This window comes from Lynx canadensis, chromosome C2 (assembly GCF_007474595.2).
Source record: "Lynx canadensis isolate LIC74 chromosome C2, mLynCan4.pri.v2, whole genome shotgun sequence".
Taxonomy (NCBI): Eukaryota; Metazoa; Chordata; class Mammalia; order Carnivora; family Felidae; genus Lynx; species Lynx canadensis.
Window position 1 is genome coordinate 9,734,191 of NC_044311.2, and position 20,882 is coordinate 9,755,072.

The 20,882-nt window shown below is 43.5% G+C and overlaps 1 protein-coding gene across 1 annotated transcript; it reads right to left on the bottom strand.

Moving 5' to 3' along the window:
* Positions 1-134: 134 nt before the first annotated feature.
* LYZL4 (lysozyme like 4) lies at positions 135-10,901 on the bottom strand. Its single transcript, XM_032594808.1, has 4 exons — positions 10,743-10,901; positions 10,481-10,630; positions 6,856-6,934; positions 135-357 (listed from the first exon to the last, which is right to left on the bottom strand). The coding sequence occupies exons 1-4, from the start codon at positions 10,879-10,881 to the stop codon at positions 288-290; spliced, it is 438 nt and encodes a 145-aa protein (XP_032450699.1). The 5' UTR covers positions 10,882-10,901; the 3' UTR covers positions 135-287.
* Between the last annotated feature and the right edge of the window lie 9,981 nt (positions 10,902-20,882).

The window sequence follows — 20,882 nt, forward strand, 5'->3', positions numbered from 1 at the left end:
CTCCATCTAAGATTAAATAATAATAAATCATGATGACGGTAAATAATGGTTATCCGAGTAGCAATCACAGGATAATAATACAAGCGGAGACCTTTGGTCCAGGTTGAGTAAGCAGCTGGTTTATTCTACATCCCGCATCCCCGGAGGAAGCAAACTTTCGTCCTTTTCCATCTGATGGAGCTGTCAAGCTGAGAGATAATCAACAGGATTGCGTGAAGGCAGCAAACAGCAAAGCATCTTCATTTGGAAGGTACCACCAGAGAATGGCGTCAGGGCCGCCCCTGCGGCTACAGCCTGCATCCATCCAACCACCGTTCCAGAGTGTCTGAGTACTGGCAGTTCAGGGACCAGGAGGGCCTGCAGAAAGGAAAGCGTGGAGTGTACAGGCGGGGGCTCCCCAGTGTCCCAGCTCAGGATCTGCAGGTCCAACAACCCCCTGCTGGCCCACTTACAGCCCAGCCTGGCCTCTGCAGGCACATTTCCTACGGCCGTTGTGCCTCTCGAGTATGACCCTCTTGCTAACTCCAGTGCATCCTGGCACAAATGCTCGTGCCCCCTGCGCCCGCAGCATATACTCACGCTGCCCTCCACTTCTTTCCGTAAGTCCCACACCATGAGCGGGAAGCCCCTCCCCCAGCCTACAAGAGAAGTATCCTTGACTTCTCTGCAGTGAGCATCAGAGGAGTTCTGTGACTTGCCCAGGGTCAGAGGGCGAGTCCTTGATCTGAAATGGGAACCCTTGACCTTGAGCCAGGGCCTCTTTCACCTTTCCGTGCACATGTTTCCCCCCTCACCTTTCAAACTCCCTTTCAGCTCCTCAACCCTCAACCCAGCTCCTCAAACTCCCTTCTAGCTGGTCCTAGGCCAGCTAGACTGAGTTTTTCAAAACTTTTCTCCTGAAGAGTGATCCCTCTATTCCCAGCCCCCATGCCAGTACCCAGACCCCAGGTCCTCTGCTCCCAACCTGGAAGTTGTGGGGATCACCAGACCAGATGCAGACCATTAGAAACCCTGTTTTGTTAGGCCATCCCTCAGCCACACAGGCCTCCATGAATTTTCCAGGGTAGGGGTTCCACAGATAAAGAAAGGGCTGTGAGCCCCTGCCCCCCACAACTATAAAGCCTCGGGGGGAACACACACATACGTATTTTCAGAAATTGCAAGGCTCTACATAGCCCAGGGCAGGCACTGCAGAAGGGAATCCCATGGGCATGCAGGCCCTCGGTCTTCTCCCTTCCTGTCTGCCTCAACCCTGCAAAGCTGCTTGATCTGAGCTTTGAAAAAACATGGCTGCTTATTACTTTAATAAGAGCTCACTTTGCTGGGAGTCCTGAGCAAGTGGGAAGGCCTTACTCAGCCTGGCCCAGCATATCTCTACTAAGTGCTATACAATAATGATGACTTTAGCTCATTAGTGCTTGCCCTAGAGGGCCAGCCATGCTTCTAATTAACTGGGAGAATAAAGACAGTATGAAAGATGCTTTAAACACTTGGAAGACACATTAAGGGGACTCCCACTTTAAAATACAGTCTATTAAATTAGTGAGGAAAAGGGATTAATGAATAAGTAGTATTGAGAACACTGACTAACCATTTGAAAAATATAAAGCTGGATCCCTACCTCACTAAAATAAATTCCAAGAAGACCAAAAATTAAGTATAAAAACATAAAACCATGAAAATTTTATTTTCTAATATTAATAAAAACTTAATATAGGGCTTATTTTGTACCAGGCACTGTTCTATATATCATTTTATTTTTAACGTTTTTTTTTTAATTATTTATTTTTGAGAGAGAGAGAAAGCGGGGGAGAGGCAGAGAGAGTCAGGGACAGAGATATGAAGCAGGCTCCAGGCTCTGTGTTGAAAACAGAGAGCCCAATGCGGGGCTCAAACCAACGAACCATGAGATCATGACCTGAGCCGAAGTCAGACGCTTAACTGACTGAGCCACCCAGGCGCCCAGCACTGTTCTAATATAGAAGAAAACATGGCTTGATTTCTTTACAAACCTGGTATACAGTTTCGTATAAATTCAGGAGCCACAAAACAAAATATTGAGGGATTTGGTTCTGTGAAAATGTAAAACTCCTATATGATGAATACACCATAAATGAAGTCAAAATACAAATCGCAAACCTGAAACAAATAGTTCACATAGATATCATGAACGAAGTTCTAATAACCCTAATTTATAAAAGACACGTATAAAATCAATAAAAACGAAAGAAAACATTATCATCTCAAAAGAAAAACAGGCTAAGAATATGAGTAATCAGTTCAGAGAAAAATGGCCAACAAATACATGAAAAGATACTCAGCTTCTTTGTTTAAAAATGCCAGGCAAAATAGAATGGCATCATTTTATAAGTGTCAATTTCCAAAAACTACACAAATTTTATTGCTCTAGGTCAATGAGCTGAGGGAACAGGCCTTCTCACGCAGTGTATCTGGGGGTGCTCCCTCTCTGAATGCCAATTTAGCAATCTCTCTACCAACGTTTATTTCTTTTGAAGTTTATTTATTTATTTTGAGAGAGAGAGAAAGAGAGAGAGAGAGAGAGCTGAAGGGGCAAAGAGAGAGGGAGAGGGAGAGAATCCCACGCAGGCTCCACGCACTGTCAGCACAGAGCCCAATGTGGGGCTCAAACTCATGAACCACAAGATCACGACCCTCTGAGCCAAAATGAAAAGTCAGACACTTAACTGACTGAGCCACCCAGGCTCCCCTCTCTACCAACATTTAAATGCACCCAGTGGTCCTAGCAAATGGAAACAACCTACCTGTTCATCAGTAAGGGACTGGCAGATAATTACCTGCAGCGTCCAGAGGGCAGATACCTCTAGGTAGCACTATGCCAAGGTTTGCAAGCTCTTTATTTAATAAGTGAAAAACAGTTAGGTGCAGGTCAGTGTGCATGTTGGGATTTCACGTGCGTTTTAAGATATTTTTCTTATTCTCAGTATTTACACATTTTTCTCTGATTTACAAGACATATTAACAGCGGTGACCCTCAGGAGGCTGCTGATAAGAGCAAGACGTTTATTTTTTGATTTTCATTTTTAAACACATATGTCTTATTTTTATTTTGAGAAATGATGAATAATAAATTTCTAAGAATTTTAATGGCTTCTAGGTAACAGCCCAACATTGATCTTCCAACAAACATTTAGGGAAGACTTATAATATGCCAGGCACAGAGCCAGATGCTGGAGGCAAGTAAAACAGACAAAAATCTCTGACTGAAGTTAGCACCAAAAGGCACAGAAAATGACAAAGAAGCAACAATGAAAAGCTAACCTCTGAGACTGACACACGTTCTGTTGCCAGATTCTGAACAAGGTCTCACTGCCTATAGGGCCCTGAGGTCACTATAAGAAACACTACTCAAGACTTCTGCTGGTAAGATGGGTCCGCCTACAGTTCTGCCCCTCCTCACTCACTGACTGTTCAAAACCCTGCCCCCACAGAAGAACCGTGCAGAGAGTCCTTTGGTTGCCTCCCACATGACCAGAGCACAGATTTCCTGGGCCAACCATCTACTCTTTGAGCAGACTGGTAAAAGCTGAGGGTTGGAATTGCACAGATCTACAGTTAGTTCCACCACTGTGGCCATGGGTAACTTGTACCTCTCAGTGCCCCCGTTTCCTCATTTCACAAGGAATAAGAATACTCACTGCACAAGGATTGTGATGTTCATATAGACATGCAAAGCCTACATACCGGCAAAGGAAAGAAATTGTAGCTATCACTAAAGGATTTCCTCTATTGTAAGATATGTTAATGATTTATTAACAACTTTTGTTAAAATTTGGGAGGACACATCAATTACAAGATAAACCCTAATAGCAAAAAATATTAAGATGCACAATCTGGCACTGAAAAAATATTTACATTGTTTCTAGATCTAAGGGGTGACTATAATGCCCCAAATCAATCAGGACATCAATTATGAAATACAGGACAGAGAGAAGGTGGAAAAGGCAAAAGAAGGTGGAAATTGGTGGTGAGACAGTGTCTAGTGGATAGCATAGGCCCTCCATGATAAATGGTATCGGTGGAGGTGGTGGAGGTGCATGCTGGGAATGGAGGGTTTTTACGTACTCCACCGACTCAGACTAGGAGAGAGAATTAGACACACATATCAGGAAAATCTCCAGATTGGAAATTGGGCCAGGAGACTTACACACTGTTCTATAACCATTAGCCAAGTAACAGTGAGCAGAAACAAGAAAAAGCCACATGACTTGTCTATGTGGTAAATACTGAATAAGAGGGAAAATCTGTCCTTATTCAAAGAAAAAAAGAAACTAACATGGTACTTATGGGAAAATAGTAGTAGAAGAAAAGGGAGCTCATCATGAAATTCAGAGGAACATTCCTCTGAGAATAATATACTACAGAATCCAGAAGTAAATTTTATATAACTGATGTCTTCAATAAGATGTCACCAGGCACAAGCTCTGGAGAAAGCCATGGAAGAGAAGAGAGATTAAAAGTCAAGAGCTTAAAAAAAAAAAAAAAAAAAAAAAAAAAAAAAAAAGATGGATAGGCTAACACAGAACTTCAAAGATACTAAAAGTGTAATAAACAAAATTCAACACCCATTCATGATTTTAAAAACCTTTAACAAACTAGAATGGAAAAGATGGAAAAGAACACTCAATCTGATTAAGACTATCTCAGAAATTTTAAAGAAAATAAAACAGTTAATGATAAAATATCCAATGTCTTACCTGTGAGATTGGGAATGAGACAAGGACGCCACTATCATCACTTCTACTCAACATTTACTGGAGTTTCTAGCCAATGCAATAAAGCAAGAAAAAGAAAGCAAAATGTATGGAGAGTCAAATGTGAGAGATTAAATAAAGTTTTTTAGAAAAAAAATTAAGAAGACTATCCTCATGACCTAGGAATAGGCAAATATTCCTCTAAAAAAAAACACAAAAATAGCCATAAAAGAAAATTAATAATAAATCAGACTTCATTAAGACTAAGAATTTCATTGTATCAAGACTTTTTTAAGAAAGTGAAAAGGTAACCGACAAAATGAAAGATGTTTGTAATACTTGTATCCAACAGAAAATTTTACTCAGGGCATATAAATAATTCCCAATGAATTAATAAGAAAAAAGACAAATGTAATAGAAAAACTGACAAAACTATTGAACAGGCACTTCACATAAAAGGATATCTAAATGGCCAATAAAATTTGAAAAAGTGCTCAATCTCATTAGTTGACAAGGAAACACAAGGTAAAACCCAATGCAATACTACTACACAGTCACAAGAAAAACCTAAAAAATATCAAGCACTGATAATAACTTGGAGCCACCAAAACCTACAACAGCTGGTGACAGTGTAAATTGAATCCCTCTAGAAAACTGTTTGGCAGAATATACCAAATCTGAAAATATGCATATCTATGACTAACAATTTTATTCCTTGGTATAATCAATGGAAATCCATTTATACATTCACCAAAAGAAAAGTATAGACTGTTCATGGCAGCACTAAAAAAATGAAAACTATTCAAATGCCCACCAATGGAATAATGGATATATAAACTGATATATCCATCCATATAATGGAATACTATATAGCAACGAAAACAAATTAGAACTATACACAACAATATGAACAAATATTGAGTGAAAGAAGTCAAATACAGGCCCAACCACTTGTAAATTTTGGAAGTCTTTACTAAGCAAATACATGGTTATAGAAGAAATCAGAGTTGCAGTGATTTTTGGTAACAAATATATAACTATCCGTTAATACATCTAATACAACACCTAATATATAAAGAGTTATTTCAAACAAATATGATCTGAATTTTAAAAATAAGCAAAGGAGAGGGGCAGGGGAAAAATCACAAAAGAATATAAATATGTAACAAACATAATGGGAAAACACCCCTAATGGGATATCATAAAATGCAAAAGAAGATAAAATTATTATATACCTTTCAAATGGCAAAGATTTTATACTTGATCAGAGTTCACTAAATAGGCATCTTACTAAGCTCTTAATACTGATATTGGTACAAACTTGCTGGAGAGTCATTTTACAACATTAAGAACCTTACAAGAATTTAGATGAAAGAAATAATCAGAGATACAAACAGAGATTTATTCCAAGGATGCTCACCCTAGCCTCCTGTATAACTCTAAACAAGATTTGAGAAAGAAAAAATACATTCAACTTAAGGCAATTTGTCTGATAATTATGTCCTTCCTCCTGAGAGCTCGGGGTTGCAGAACTCAGTGGTGTTCTACCGCGTATCTTGGGGAGTAGGATCCCACTAGTTTGAGACTACAGATATGCAGAGACCAAGATTAGGCCAAGATTAGGATTAAAGATAATTGGTGGGGGCGCCTGGGTGGCTCAGTGGCTTGAGCATCCAACTCTTGGTTTCGACTTAGGTCATGGTCTCATGGTTTCATGGATTCAAGCCTCGCGTTGGGCTCCATGCTGCCAGCATGGAGCCTGCTTGGGATTCTCTGTCTCTTCTCTCTCTCTCTGCTCCTCTCAAATAAATAAATAAACTTAACAAAATTTTTTTAATAAAAAATATAATGGGTGATGGTCATTAATACAGACTATTAGTGGGGCGCCTGGGTGGCGCAGTCGGTTAAGCGTCCGACTTCAGCCAGGTCACGATCTCGCGGTCCGGGAGTTCGAGCCCCGCGTCGGGCTCTGGGCTGATGGCTCAGAGCCTGGAGCCTGTTTCCGATTCTGTGTCTCCCTCTCTGTCTGCCCCTCGCCCGTTCATGCTCTGTCTCTCTCTGTCCCAAAAATAAATAAACGTTGAAAAAAAGAATACAGACTATTAGAAAATGTACCACTTACCATGCTCCCAACCCTTCCTTATCTTTTACGATTTTCTTAACACATTCAATTGTCTTCTTCAAATCTGGATTCAGTAAAGCTGTGGAAAAAACACAGTGGAAAAATACGACTCCACAACTTGGCAGCTAAGTCAGAGTGATGTCAGGGAAGCTACAGGGTACTCATGTTTAGAGAGGCTTCCATATGATTCCAAGGATAAATCTATCCCTAGATTTTTCTCAAGACAACCCTAGGAGGTAGTAGCATGTGGTCCTCTTTTACTAAATCTATTGATTTTTTTCTTGTAATTCTTATCATAATATTTTCATTAAAAATATTTATGTATAGTGAATATGCTGTGCTAAGCAATCTAAGAAGCAGTGGACACAAAATGGCGAACACAATAAATCTGTCCCTGTCCTCCTAGAGCCTGCAGTCTGATAGAGGGAGATAAAGATCAGAGATAAGTATAATACCAAAGATACCTGGCATGATGGGGGAATGCAGCTTGACATGGGAGCTGATGAGTGGGGGCACCCCATTCAGACTTTCAGGGTCAGGGAGGGGTTATTGGGCCACGTGACATCTAAAAGAGTAGGTAAGGAAAAGGGGTGGAAGGATCACAGAAGGAAAACTGTTCCAGGCAGAAGAAACAGCATGTGAGATGGCCTAGAGGTGCCTCTGGGGAACCAACATGACTAGGCATTCATCACCCCATTCTCTCCTTTGAATGTGGAAGCCAAGACTTCCCACCTGGGTTACTGCAATACCTTCCTTCTTGACTACACTTTGCCTCCTCCTTTCCCTAAGCCAGTCTGATCGCTTTTCCTTAAAACAGTACTTCGGTGCCCCCTGGTTGCCTGTAAAACAAAACTCCACGTCCTTGGCAGAGTCCAACTTTGTTTGCCCCAACATACCTTTCTACTTCCACAACCTTACCCTTCCATTGCCTTCCTCCATGGCCCCACCATTAGAGACCTACCAAGGGGCAGAAGACAAAGCTAGTGCCCACCCTGAAAGTGGGTGCTCTACCCCTGATACCCACAGCTAGGTAATCATACACAGTTCCTCTTCCTGGACTTTATTCATGCTCATCTCCCAATGTGGATCAGCTCAACTAAACAGGACGGTCCTTAAAAGTCTGCCACTGACCACCAACCAAACTCACTGCGCCCTCTTCCCACTTCTGAATAAAATGCCACTTTGATGCAGCACTTACCTGTTAAATCCATACATATGTGTATACATACCTACGTGCATACATAGGTACACATGTGCATGCATGCTTACACACACATGTGTGTGTGTGCGCGTGTCCTAAACCCCAGCTGCTTTGTAAATTCTTTGAATGAAGTTGTATTCATCACACACACCAGGCAGTATACCAGATGCCGTGCTTAGCTCTTAATGTACACTATAGCACATTAAAAACTCAACAAAAGCCCTGGGAGGTAGGTCCTCTTATTACCACTTTACAGATAAGATAACTAAGGCTCAGCTCACATAAGTAGTAAGAGGTGGAGCCGAGATTATCTCTGCTCCTCACCCTGCTGGACAAGGACAGGATACAATTCCCTGAACTGCTCCCAGGACTTAGCACAGGGCCTAGTAGCTCTTGATGGTGCCTTGCTTCCTTGTGGCTCAAGGAAGTCCTGCTGGCTTGTGGTTACAAATTCCCAAGGAGACCGTTTCCCCCTCTTTTTAGAATGTCGTTGCTTTCAGGATATTCTAGCTCATCTCTTCCAGCTGACAGTGCTGCTCTCAATGTGTCTCCAACGTACCTCCTTGCTTTGCTCAGGCCCCATCTACACAATGACCTCAAACCTTTGCCTTAGGCCACAGGGAATCAGCTGATGTCCCCTGGGTCACCATCAGCTTCAATCTTCATTTATCTGTCTGGATTCTTGCTCCTCATTTTAGCCTTTAGGGATTTTCCTTTCTTGCCAGGCCAGCCAGGTACTATAGAAGATATTTCTTTTTTAAGTAGGTTCCATGCCAAATAAGGAGCTTGAACTCACGACCCTGAGATCAAGAGTCACATGCTCTATCAACTGAGTCAGCCAGGCATTCCAGATTTAATTTTTTACATTTTATCTACTGGGAGGGTTTTTCAAAGATATCGACTCCACCATAGTTTCATCACAGCACTCAGTACCACCTCTATTACAGATAATTAGTTGTTTCTCTGGTCAGATTCTGGCAATCAATCAATCAATCTTCTTATGAGATATAAATCATGGGCCTATTGGGTTTCTCTTCTTGTCTTGGCTACCAGGAAGCTTAGGATGACACTGAATGATCTATCACAGTAATTATGTTCTTAATGTGTAGATTTCCCCTAGACTTTGATCACTGTGATTTTGGGCCCTGCACAGTGTTTTACATACATTATCCCACTGAATGTTCACAGCAACCTTAAGAAGTAGTTAATGTTATCCCCACTTCACAGATGAGGAAGCTCTAGGAAGTGAATTGCACAAGCTCATGTAAGTCACTTTGTAATGGGAGTGGCTGGGAATCCCACTGGGTTCCTGTGTGTTTTCTGCACCTTTCCCTCCTACTTTGCAATTCTGTGTCATCTTGAATCTGGGAACTGTCTTACTTCTCTTTGGAGTCCCAAGGCCAGGCATGGGGCCCAACACCAAGCGGGTTTCTCCTGGCCCATATAAGAAGTCTTTACCATGACCTCCCCACTCTGTCTCCTAAAGACCCAGCTCAGCAGCTATAGGTTCTAGAACGTTTCTCATTCATCATGGGGGAAGGAGGTTTGCTCATTAGGGAGACCCTAAGAATGCTGGGCTCTTAGACCCTCCTAAGGCAGAATAACAGCCTCAAGTTTCAGAGAGAGCCCTGACCTGGTGCTGCACCCTATTGGTTTAGTCCTGACTCAGGAGTCACACTGCTTGGGTTTGCCTCTCAATGATAGCACCTACCAGCTGTGTGGCTTTGGGCCACTAACCCTCTCTGGACCTCAGTTTCCCCATTTATAGAATGGGGATAATAATGATGCCCATGTCATGGGTGCCTTTGAGAATATTAGACGAATTCATATCCATGAAGAGCTTACTGGAGTACCTGGCAGTTTGCCAGCATTAGAATGGCAACTCCAGGAGACCTGGCACTTAGTGGGTCCTCAGTAAGTGCTAGGATGATGGAACCCTGGGCAAGTGCAACCTTTTGACTACAGGTACTTGGAACCCCTGAGAGCGGCAGCAAAGCTCTCCTTGGAAGAGCCTACTCCTGTGTCCTCCCAGTGACCACTTCTGCCTGTCCAAGTGGCAGCAACCATTCCCCTTGAAGTAGAGTGTTGTGCCCAGGTGTGGGCAAAATGAAGCCCCCACAGAGCCCTCTGCTCCAACCCTTCAGGCCCAGAGGCTCTGATGCTCGCAGCCTCTCCCCCACCTCCTCTCAACATTCTGACACCTTCTCTGCCTATCCGGATGGGCATCTCCATTCCTCTTTGGACAGCCCAGCCTCCTCTCTCCGCAGCCCTTTCACCGCACTCAGCCTCCCAGGCCCCGCCCCTACCAGCCCCGCCTCCTCCCTGCTCCAAGCCTGCAAACTCTGGCCACCCTGAAGGCAGGCCTCGGGAGCTCTGTGCTGCAGCCCCCAGTGCCCCGGTGTGGAATGGAGGGAGGTGACCTACCAGAGCAGGACATGTGGCAGCGGTTCTTGCCTGTGTCGCACCAGTCACGGTTGGGGATCTGAAAGAGGCCGTAGCCAGTGTAGTCACGTTGGAGGTTCTCGTAGACCGCCGTGGGGTTGAACTTGCTCTCAAAATAAGCCAGGCACACCCCTAAGATGGAACAGGAGGTGGGTGGCTAGGGGGAAGGCGAATTGGGGAAGCCTGGGCAGAGGCCAGAGGAAAAGGAGGTGAGGAGAGAAGGGGCTTCGAGGGACCTACTCACAGTTTGCAAGGCTGTAGCCCTCGAAATGATCCAGGCCTCCATCTTTGAGCTTCTTAGCCACCACGCAGCGCCCCATGATAGCAGCGCCACTTGGAACCACTAGGTAGCCAAGGAGGGAAAGAACCAAGGATGCCTTCATCTTCTCAGGTTCCTGGCAGTTCAGGGCAATAGTGGCCAGGTGAGCCTGGTTTCTCTAAAGGAAAAGAAGGGTGGGGGTCTGCGATTCAGTGTGTTCAGATAAAGGGGAGTCTCCCCTGGCTTAACCATGATACTTCTTCCCACCCTAATCCTCTGCTTTGTGTCACTGCAAATCCGGAACACCCGAAACCCTGACTCTCCTCCTCTGCTTGACGCCCTATTTCCTAAGGAAATTGGTCTTGTGAAGGTCACACCCTCACATTCTTTCCCTCCAGCAAAACCCAAAGGCATCAAATCCTCTCTTCCCCTTTATTATGCAAGTAGAACTTGTTCGTTAGGTACAAGTTAGAAAACAGGAAGAGAAGGAAAAACTTCAATGTGGTCCCACTACTCAAGCATCATTATTACGTTGAATTATTTCCACCACTGCATTTTATCCTAGAATATATTCAGAGTTGTGGTCTCACCCTTTCCACAGTTTGTCCCCAGACTGTCTACAAATCAAACTCTGCTGAGCTTTTCTCCAGCTGTCCACACAAGGAGACAAACCCCGGTCCAGCCCAGACCTGCCACATAGCAGGGGTGTCATCACTGACAAAAGCAGGCAAGTCCCTGAGCCTCACAATGCCTGTGCTTTCTCATCTGTGAGAACGGGGGTCATGTGTGGGGTGCTCAGAGAATTGACTCCTGAGTTTCTCCTTCTCCATTTCTGTTGTCACCACCTAAACCCCCTCATCACCATCCCCTAAACCACCCTCATCATTATCCCCTGACCCACCTCATCACCAAACCTTAACCACCCCCCCCAGCCGATCACCATTCCCTGAACCTCCTTCTGTACCTTCACCTAAACCCCCCTCATCACTGCAAGCTGAGTGGTAACCCAGCCTCTTGGTCTCCACTCCTCCCAACTCTTCTAGATGGTGTTCTTTCCCTAAATTTATTTATTTATTTTGAGAGAGAGAGAGAAAAGGAGAGAGATTAAATCTCAAGCAGGCTCCGCATTGTCATCAGGAAGCCCAACCAGGGGCTCGAACCCACAAACTGAGAGATCGTGATCTGAGCCAAACTCAAGAGTCGGAGGCCGCTTAGCTGGCAGTCACCCAAGCACCCCAAGGTGGTGGTTTCTAACATGAGTGACGAATGTCCCCAAAGCATATACAAAATGTTACTCTTGGAATGCTTCTAGTTCCCTAGTCCTTATCAGAGCAAACCCACCCTTGGCTTTCTAAGTCCTCCATAATCTGGCCTTACCCTGCCCTGCCTCCATCAGTCAACTCTGAGTTCCCATGTTGCTCCTTCTCTGTTCTCTGCACCTCCCTACCCCACTCCCCAGTGCCCATGCCCCTTTCCTTAGCATCTCCATGCATGGCTCTTCCCAATCCACAGGGCCCTACCATGCCTTTCCCCACCCAAACATTTCTCCATCTTCAGGTGTCCACTACAGGTGCCACCTCCTTGAAGCCTGATGCAATCCTGCATAAACGTTCCCCCTTTAAGCCCCTACTGCCTTCAGAATCACCTCCAGAACCTAGCAGGTGATTGTCCTGTTCTGTGCTATGTCCTATCCCTCAGACTAGAATGTGCAATTGGAAATTACAACATAACTTCTACCTGGCATGCCCTACAGCCCCAACACTGCATAAATATATGTTAATTAGGCAACTAATTGCATCCACCTGTCTGTTGTCATTCACAGGTGTGTGCCTGTTCTCCAGCCTACATTTACTTGCACAAGGGGTTCTTGACCTTGGCACTTGGGCTGGAAAATCCTTTTTCCTGGGGGCTGGTCTATGCATTGGAGTTTATTTGGGAGCACACCTGTCTCCAGGTGCCAGAAGCTCCTCCCCTTCAGTTGTGACAAACAAAAAATGTCTGCACACACTGCCAAACGTCTCCTGGTGGACAAAACTGTCCTCTGTCGAGAACTAATCACGCAAATGTCTAACTTGGGAAAAAGTTAGAAATAAACGAGTATAGTCCTGAATTAGAAGAATTTCACTTTTAAACATTTGTTTAAACTCTCAACTCACATGATTAGTTACAGACATCACTATTACAAGACATACCCTATTGAGGAGGGCCTGGCATTTAAAGTGCTCAGACTTGGGAATCAGATTGCCTGGGTTCATATTCTGACTTTACCCTGTAATACCTGGGATTTTAGGAATCCCAGGAATAATGGAAGACAGTTACTCAGCCTCTCTGTACCTCATCTAAATAATGATAAAAAATAATGCTTACCTAATTGTGTTGATTTAAAAGGTGAAAGAGTTAAATATGCAAAGTATTCAATCCCCAGAAGACACCTGTCTTTCTGAACTGTGGTCATACTCCTTGCCCTTAGCTTAATAACCAAATTCCAATGCATATTGGAAGAGAAGTCCATGTTTACATTTTCCAACAGAGCAAAGGATATTTTCAGCAAAGGATATCCGTCTCCCAGACAGACTCATAAAAGGCATACTTAGTCCTCCCTCCTTCCTTCTTCCCTTGCAGTGAATTCACTGGGAGTCCCGTCTCCTGTTCTACCAAAGCCTATCCACCTCTCACCATCTCCTCTGCCTCATGGCAGTTCAGAAATCACCATCAACTCTGACTTCTGTAGAGGTTCCTAGATATACTCTGAAACCCTACAATCCTCTCCTGTTCCCCTATCCCTATTATCCACACAACAGCTAGAAAGTCCTCTTTAAAAACATATATCCAGGGGCACCTGGGTGGCTCAGTTGGTTAAGGGTCTGGCTTCAGCTCAGGTCATGATCTCACGGTTCATGAGTTCAAGCCCCACGTCGGGCTCTGTGCTGACAGCCCAGAGCCTGAATTCTGCTACGAATTCTGTGTCTCCCTCTCTCTCTGCCCTTCCCCCATTCACACTCTCTCTCTCAAAACTGAATAAACATTAAAAAAAATTTTTTTAAACATATATCCAGTCACATCACTCACCTCCTGTGGGTTCCCCTGGCACTTTAACTGAAATCCCAACTCCTCAACCCAGCCAACAAGAGTGTTCCTGCTCTAGCCCCTGAGTACCTCTCTAGTCTGATTTCACACCTCTCTCCCCACCACACTCACCTTGCATATCTCTTTTCCTTAAACATGCCAATCTCATTCCCACCACGGGTTCTTTGCATCTGCTGTTTTTTTTTTTTTAAGTTTATTTATTTTAAGAGAGCAAGAGAAGGGCAGAGAGAGAGAGAGAGAGAGAGAGAGAGAGAGAGAATTCCAAGCAGACAAGCACAGAGCCCACCGCAGGTCCCAATCCCACAAACCACGAGATCATGGCCGGAGCCAAAATCAAGAGTCAGATGCTTAACCAACTGAGCCACCCAGTCACCCCTTCGTCTGCTGTTTCTTCTGGCTGGAACAGGACTCCCCCAACCACCACAGAGCCTGCTCTTTGTGGTCATGGTCTCAGCTCAAAAATGATCTCAATATCTCCTCTGATCACTGCTCCATCACAGAAAATCATTTCTATTTTCTTCATAATATAAGTCAATTTCAGAAATTACCTTGTTCATTTATTTGTTCCCCTATCTCTCATACCAGAGAGTAAGCACCAGGAATGCAGAAACCTGGTCTGTTTTGTTCTCTGCTTTATCCCCAGAGGGGCGGGGGGTGGGGGGGAGTTAGAGAGGGAGGGAACCAAACCATAAGAGACTCTTAAAAACTGAGAGTAAACTGACAGTTGATGGGGGGTGGGAGGGAGGGGAAAGTGGGTGATGGGCATTGAGGAGGGCACCTGTTGGGATGAGCACTAGGTGTTGTATGGAAACCAATTTGACAATAAATTTCATATATTAAAAAAAAGAACTTAGAACAGAGCCTAGTATATAGTAGGTGCTCTGAATCTCTGTTGAATGAATGAATGAATGAATGAATGAATTCAAACCCTTCCCAACAGAATTGTCATCATATAAGCAATAAATGGATTTTCTGAGTGTCTCTTGCACCTGGGTGTCATCATAACTGTCCTGGTTCCTGCCCATCCTATACCAGCTTACCAGTTCACCAGTCCTTCTGCAGGCCTTGGTGCCTCCTCACGGGAGGGGAGAAGCAGCCACTGTGGCAGCTTTGACCTTTATTGCAGAAAAGTTGCTCTACCTGCACTCGGTTCCCTGGGCTTTTCAGATTCCACTTCCTTGATAACCCGCTTACCTCCACCCAAGAGCTTCTAAACCCAAGTGCTTCTCCATAGTGTGCTCTTCTAGAATCTTTTCTATGACATCAGTAGCTATGCACCAGAATATTCTGAAGCAGGGAGGGGTCTGTCACCAACACGGTGTATTAGTTTTCTATTGTTGCTGTACCAAGCTACATCAAACTTAGCAGCTTAAGCTATACAAATTCATTATCTTAAAGTTCTATAGAGGAGAACCCATTCCATTGCTCATTCAGGTTGTCGGCAGAATAAAGATCCTTGTAGCTGTAGGACCAAGACCCCGTTTCCTTGCTGGCTGTCAGCTGAGGGCCATTCCCAGCTTCTAGGGGCCATCTGCATGACTTGACTTTACCTCTCTTCCCCTATCTTCAAAACTAGCAATGATGGGTCAAAACTCTCTCATGCTTTGACTCCTTCCTTCCTCTTCTTATGTTGTTGTATCTATGACTCACATTTCTTTTAAATTTTTTTTAATGTTTATTTATTTTTGAAAGAGAGAGAGAACAAGAGGGCAAGCAGGGAAGGGGCGGGGCAGGGACAGAGAATCTGAAGCAGGTTCCAGGCTCTGAGCTGTCAGCATAGAGCCCGATGCAGGGCTCAAACCCGTGAACCACAAGATCATGACCTGAGCCAAAGTCTGATGCTTAACCAACTGAACCACCCAGCTGCCCCTCTGACTCACCTTTCTGCCTCTTCTCTTACTTATAAAGACTCATGTGATTAGACTGGCTCACACAGATATCCAAGATAATCTGCCCATCTCAAGGTTCTTTACCTTAATCACATTTGTAAAGTCCTTGCCATGTAAATAACATGTTCAGAGGTTTCAGGTGTAAGGGAGTGGATATCTTTGGAGGACCATTATTCTGCCTATCATAGCATTCTTCCAGGCCTCCACAAAACTGCCTTCTAGTAGGGAGCAGTGGGAGAAGCCATTATTTTGCTCATCTACTCACTATGGGGTCATGGTCAAGGACATCCCCTCTGGAAGCTGGGCAACCTCATTTGTGAGATAAGGGCACCAGATTGGGTTATCTTAAAAATCCCTTCTTGGGGCGCCTGGGTGGCACAGTCGGTTAAGCGTCCGACTTCAGCCAGGTCACGATCTCGCGGTCCGTGAGTTCGAGCCCCGCGTCAGGCTCTGGGCTGATGGCTCGGAGCCTGGAGCCTGTTTCCGATTCTGTGTCTCCCTCTCTCTCTGCCCCTCCCCCGTTCATGCTCTGTCTCTCTCTGTCCCAAAAATAAATAAACGTTGAAAAAAAAAATTAAAAAAAAAAAATCCCTTCTAGCTCCAAAGAGTCAAAACATGCTGAAATGATTGAGGATAATGCTAGCCTTTTGAAAACACTGAAGTTCTTATGGCTGACTCAGTTATGACTGGTAATTAGTTGATTAATTAAAAGTGATAAAATAGAGAATCATAAAAGAAACAGGCCATAAACACCAAGACTTAAACTCATGAATCCACATTGGCTCAATAATCTTTAGTGATGGCCATTTCTTAGATATGAGTTATGGACTGGAGCACTGCTTAAGATTTTTGTGTAAATCATACTGTACCATATTCCATTTCTAATTTCCATAACTTTAAAGTAAATCAAAAGCTTGAAAACATAAAAGCAAAGAAAGAATTTAAAGACATAAAGCAAAGCAATATCACCTGGATTTCTCTTCTAGATTTTCAAGATTTTTTCTAAACTTTCTTAGTTATATTACCCAAAATTATCCTTTTAGTAGAATGATTTGCCTTTCTCAAGTCTTTCAAAGCACTCATCTTGAAGTTTAGATAATTAACTTAAGCCGGAATGACCAATTTGTCCTGGATTGGTTGGACACAGACTTATACTCACATAATTGACAGATCAGTACTAATGGCATATCTCTATTTCCTTTTAACTCTTCAACTTAATTTGCAAAAGTCACCACTACTACTCATCAGTAGAGTATTTTGCAACTTTATGTACTTTTCAGCAGTTTTTCAAACGTAATCTTGAATTCTTATGCTTTCCAGAAAACCTGTAGTCAAGAGAGATTATGTCTCTTCTCCCAGAGTTGGGAGAGGGGAGCAGAGGTCTTTTAGAGCGAGACTAGTAATAGCCCTCCTCTCCCTCCTCCACACTTCCACTGCTGTTTGACCAGAGCTCCATTCCTGTGCAAGACTTTAGTGCATTTACTAGAGTGCCTTGGAAGACATAAAGCATCTTCCATTATTATTATTGGGGTTAGTGCAAAGATTTCATGGAACAGTTTAGGGCAGGGCCTGGCAAACTACAACTCACAGACCAAACCTGGCCAGCAGACTATTCTCATAGATAGTTTTGTTGGAAAACAGCCACCCCCAATCATTCATGTATTTGGTTAAAATGAGGAACTATTGGAAACAACTTATATTTTCATCAATAGAGGTTGATTACACAAGTTACGAAGTGATTTCATTCAGTGGAATTCTTTGCAGCCTTGGAATCAAGCAGGCAACTCTCCACATACTAATATGGGAAGATATTTATGAAATAATGTTAAATGAGAAGGAGTCTCAAATCAGTATCTCAGCGTGCAAAACGAAGTAATATTAATGTATATTTGCTTGTTCTATATATGGAAAGATATGCAAGAAATTTATTACATTTGACCACTATTTCTTTTAAATTTTTTTTAATGTTTATTTATTTTTGAGACAGAGAGAGACAGAGCATGAATGGGGGATGGTCAGAGAGAGAGGGAGACACAGAATCTGAAGCAGGCTCCAGGCTCTGAGCTGTCAGCACAGAGCCCGACGCGGGGCTCGAACTCACGGACCATAAGATCATGACCTGAGCCGAAGTCGGATGCTTAATCGACTGAGCCACCCAGGTGCCCCATTTGACCACTATTTCAAAACAAGTAAATAAATTACCTATTAAAAAATAAACAAAATATTTAAAAGGTTTTAAAGGCAGAGAAGAAAGTAGACTGAATAATTGCTCTCATGCAGGGAGCTTCACACACTCATACACACACACAAACATGCCCTACCAACCATGTTTTGAGCAACTTGGTCACATGAATGGAATTAGAACTTTCTAGAACTGATTTGTTTTAAAAATGAGGGAAAAGGGCTTACACCTGTGCAGCTAACAAATTGACCTGCCAAGTTAGACAGCAACTATAGCCAGACACTGTTCCCCCATCCTATCAGACCAAAGCATCCTTACTCCCCAGTCTTTCCTTATTCATTCAATCGTTAGAAGAGAAGTTATTAAGCACAGACCATGTACTGGGTCTAGGGTAGGCTCAGTGAGAAACCAGACACATTCTCTGCTCTTAAACTTGAAGGAACTGCCAGGATAGTGGGAGGACATACGTGAAAATTAAAATGTAGTGAGCTGAGAAGTGAAAGCTTAGTGCACACGGAAGATGGACTGAACCAGCTTCAAGGCAGCCCCAACGGTAATATTAAGGGATGAGATTCTGCCACTTGTTTTGAGATAAACTTACATCTCGTGGCGACAAGTCTGCCTCTGTCATTCCCAAGAGTGCTCCCAACCTCTGTAAGGTGGATTCATACTTTGCCTCCAAAGTGTGAACACACTCAATTTTCTACCTGGACACACCCATCCCTCACTCACCCATCATCTGCAGATGGCTGCATCCATGGCTCCAGAGTGGAGCACATGACCAGGCCTAAGCCATTCAGCATATCACATTCTTTTGGGCATAGCGATTGGTTCAGGAATGATTAAGTGACCTAAGCTGCACCAATCATAGAGAAGATTAAGATTTTGATTTAAAACCTCTAGAAAAGAGGTGTACCCCAGTGTCTGTGAATCTTCCAGGGGAAGAGGGGAGCTTCTGAAATGATTGCATCACCATAAGGGTTGATCTGGCCACCATAAGGAGCCAGAGAATGAAGCCAACTCCACAGCCAGCAGAGCCAAGAGACAAAGATGAACCAAGTCCTGGTGACGTTGTTTGAATTCTGGATCAGGCTGTACCTGAAGCCAGTCCACCTCAGGACTTTTCCATTCCTCTTGGTTTCATCCAATTTGAGTTGTGTGTTGAGTAGCCCTGACCCACTCATTCTTTGAGAAAAGCTCAGGGCTCTCCAGCTTGGCAGGTAGCAGAGCCCATCAGAACTATCCCTTCCTTCCTGAATTCTCTCATGAGAGACAAGGACTTTCTCTGTGTTTATCTTTATGTAAAAATTCATTGTTCTGTGTGTCGGTAATTGGATTTCATTCCTCTTTCAGCTGACATTTAGGGAATTCACAATACCCTTGGTTGCCTTTTTAAAAAACAACTTTAGGGGCGCCTGGGTGGCTCAGTTGGTTGACCGTCCGACTTTGGCTCAGGTCATGATCTCACGGTTTGGGGTTTGAGCCCCACATCGGGCTCTGTGCTGACAGCTCAGGGCCTGGAGCCTGCTTCAGATTCTGTGTTTCTCTCTCTCTCTCTGCTCCTCCCCTGCTCACACTCTGTCTCTCTCTCAAAAATAAAGATTAAAAAAAAAACAACTTTATTGGGGCATCTGGATGGTGTAATCACTTGGGCTTCCCACCCTTGGTCTCGGCTCAGGTCATGATCTCCCAGTTGGTGAGTTTTAGCCCCACATGGGGCTCTGTGCTGATGGTGCAAAGCCTGCTTGGGATTCTGTCTTTCTTTCTCTCTGCCCCTCCCCCACTTGTGTGCATGCTCTCTCTCTCTCTCAAAATAACTTAAAAAAATAAAATAAAAAATAACTTTACTGAAATATAATTTAATCCATACAATTAACCTATTCAGAATATATATTTGGATGGTTTAAGAATATTATGCTATTTTTTTAAGTTGTGGTAAAATACATGAAACATAAATTTTGTTATATTAACCATTTACTAGTGTAAATTCAGTAGCATTAATTACACCCACAATGTTATGCAACCATCACTGCTATTTCCAAAAATTCTTCATCACCCAATCAGAAACTCTACACCCATTAAGCAATAACTCTCCATTGCTGCCTCCCTCCTGCCCCTTTCATCACTCTGTCTCTGTGAATTTGCTTACTGTAGGTATTTCATATAAGTGGAAGCATACACTATTTACCCTTTGTTTTTGGCCTTTTTCACCTTGTTTGGCTTTTTACCTTATTCTAAAAATAGAAAGTAATTGGATCACTATTGATTTACCTGATGCTCCTCACACGCAGAATTCATCTCAAGGCCCGACTGACATTTATGTCCTTCGGAATTATCCAAACAAGCCTCTGTCAGTGCACCAGTTCGTTTTTATTATGGAACACCCACATTCCTGGTGTTCTCTGGTTTTCCAGGGGAGTGGCCTTGGTACGTTCCTGTGATCCCCAGAAGCTCTGATGTCATCTGCCCTCTCCCAGGAATGGGAGGCATGCATTCCTCAATGGCCATGATGTAACCCGAATTTGCATGAGGAGAGAAAGTTGTGGCCTTGGGAATAGACATCATATGGTTCTGGGATTAGAAGGGAATGTGCTTCTAGTAGGAATCTATCCAAAGGATACAGGAGTGCTGATTCATAGGGGCACATGTACCCCAATGTTTATAGCAGTGCTATCAACAATAGCCAAATTATGGAAAGAGCTTAAATGTCCATCCACTGATGAATGGATAAAGAAGATGTGGTTTATATACACAATGGAATACTACTTGGCAATGAGAAAGAATGAAATTCTGCTATTTGCAGCAACATGGATGGAACTGGGTATAATGGGTAAGTGAGGGTATTATGCTAAGTGAAATAAGTCAGAGAAAGACCGATATCAAATGTTTTCTCTCATATGTGGAACTCGGGAAACTTAACAGAAGACCAGGGGGGAAGGGAAGGGGTAAAAATAGTTACAAACAGAG

What these genes read in the sequence shown, in the direction of transcription:
- LYZL4 (XM_032594808.1), bottom strand. Translation starts at nt 10,881, where the DNA reads ATGAAGGCATCCTTGGTTCTTTCCCTCCTTGGCTACCTAGTGGTTCCA. An exon ending in CTGCCACATGTCCTGCTCTG is followed by an intron (nt 6,935 to 10,480) that starts GTAGGTCACCTC and finishes TTTTTTCCACAG; the next exon opens with CTTTACTGAATCCAGATTTG. An exon ending in AAGGAAGGGTTGGGAGCATG is followed by an intron (nt 358 to 6,855) that starts GTAAGTGGTACA and finishes TCCTTTCTGCAG; the next exon opens with GCCCTCCTGGTCCCTGAACT.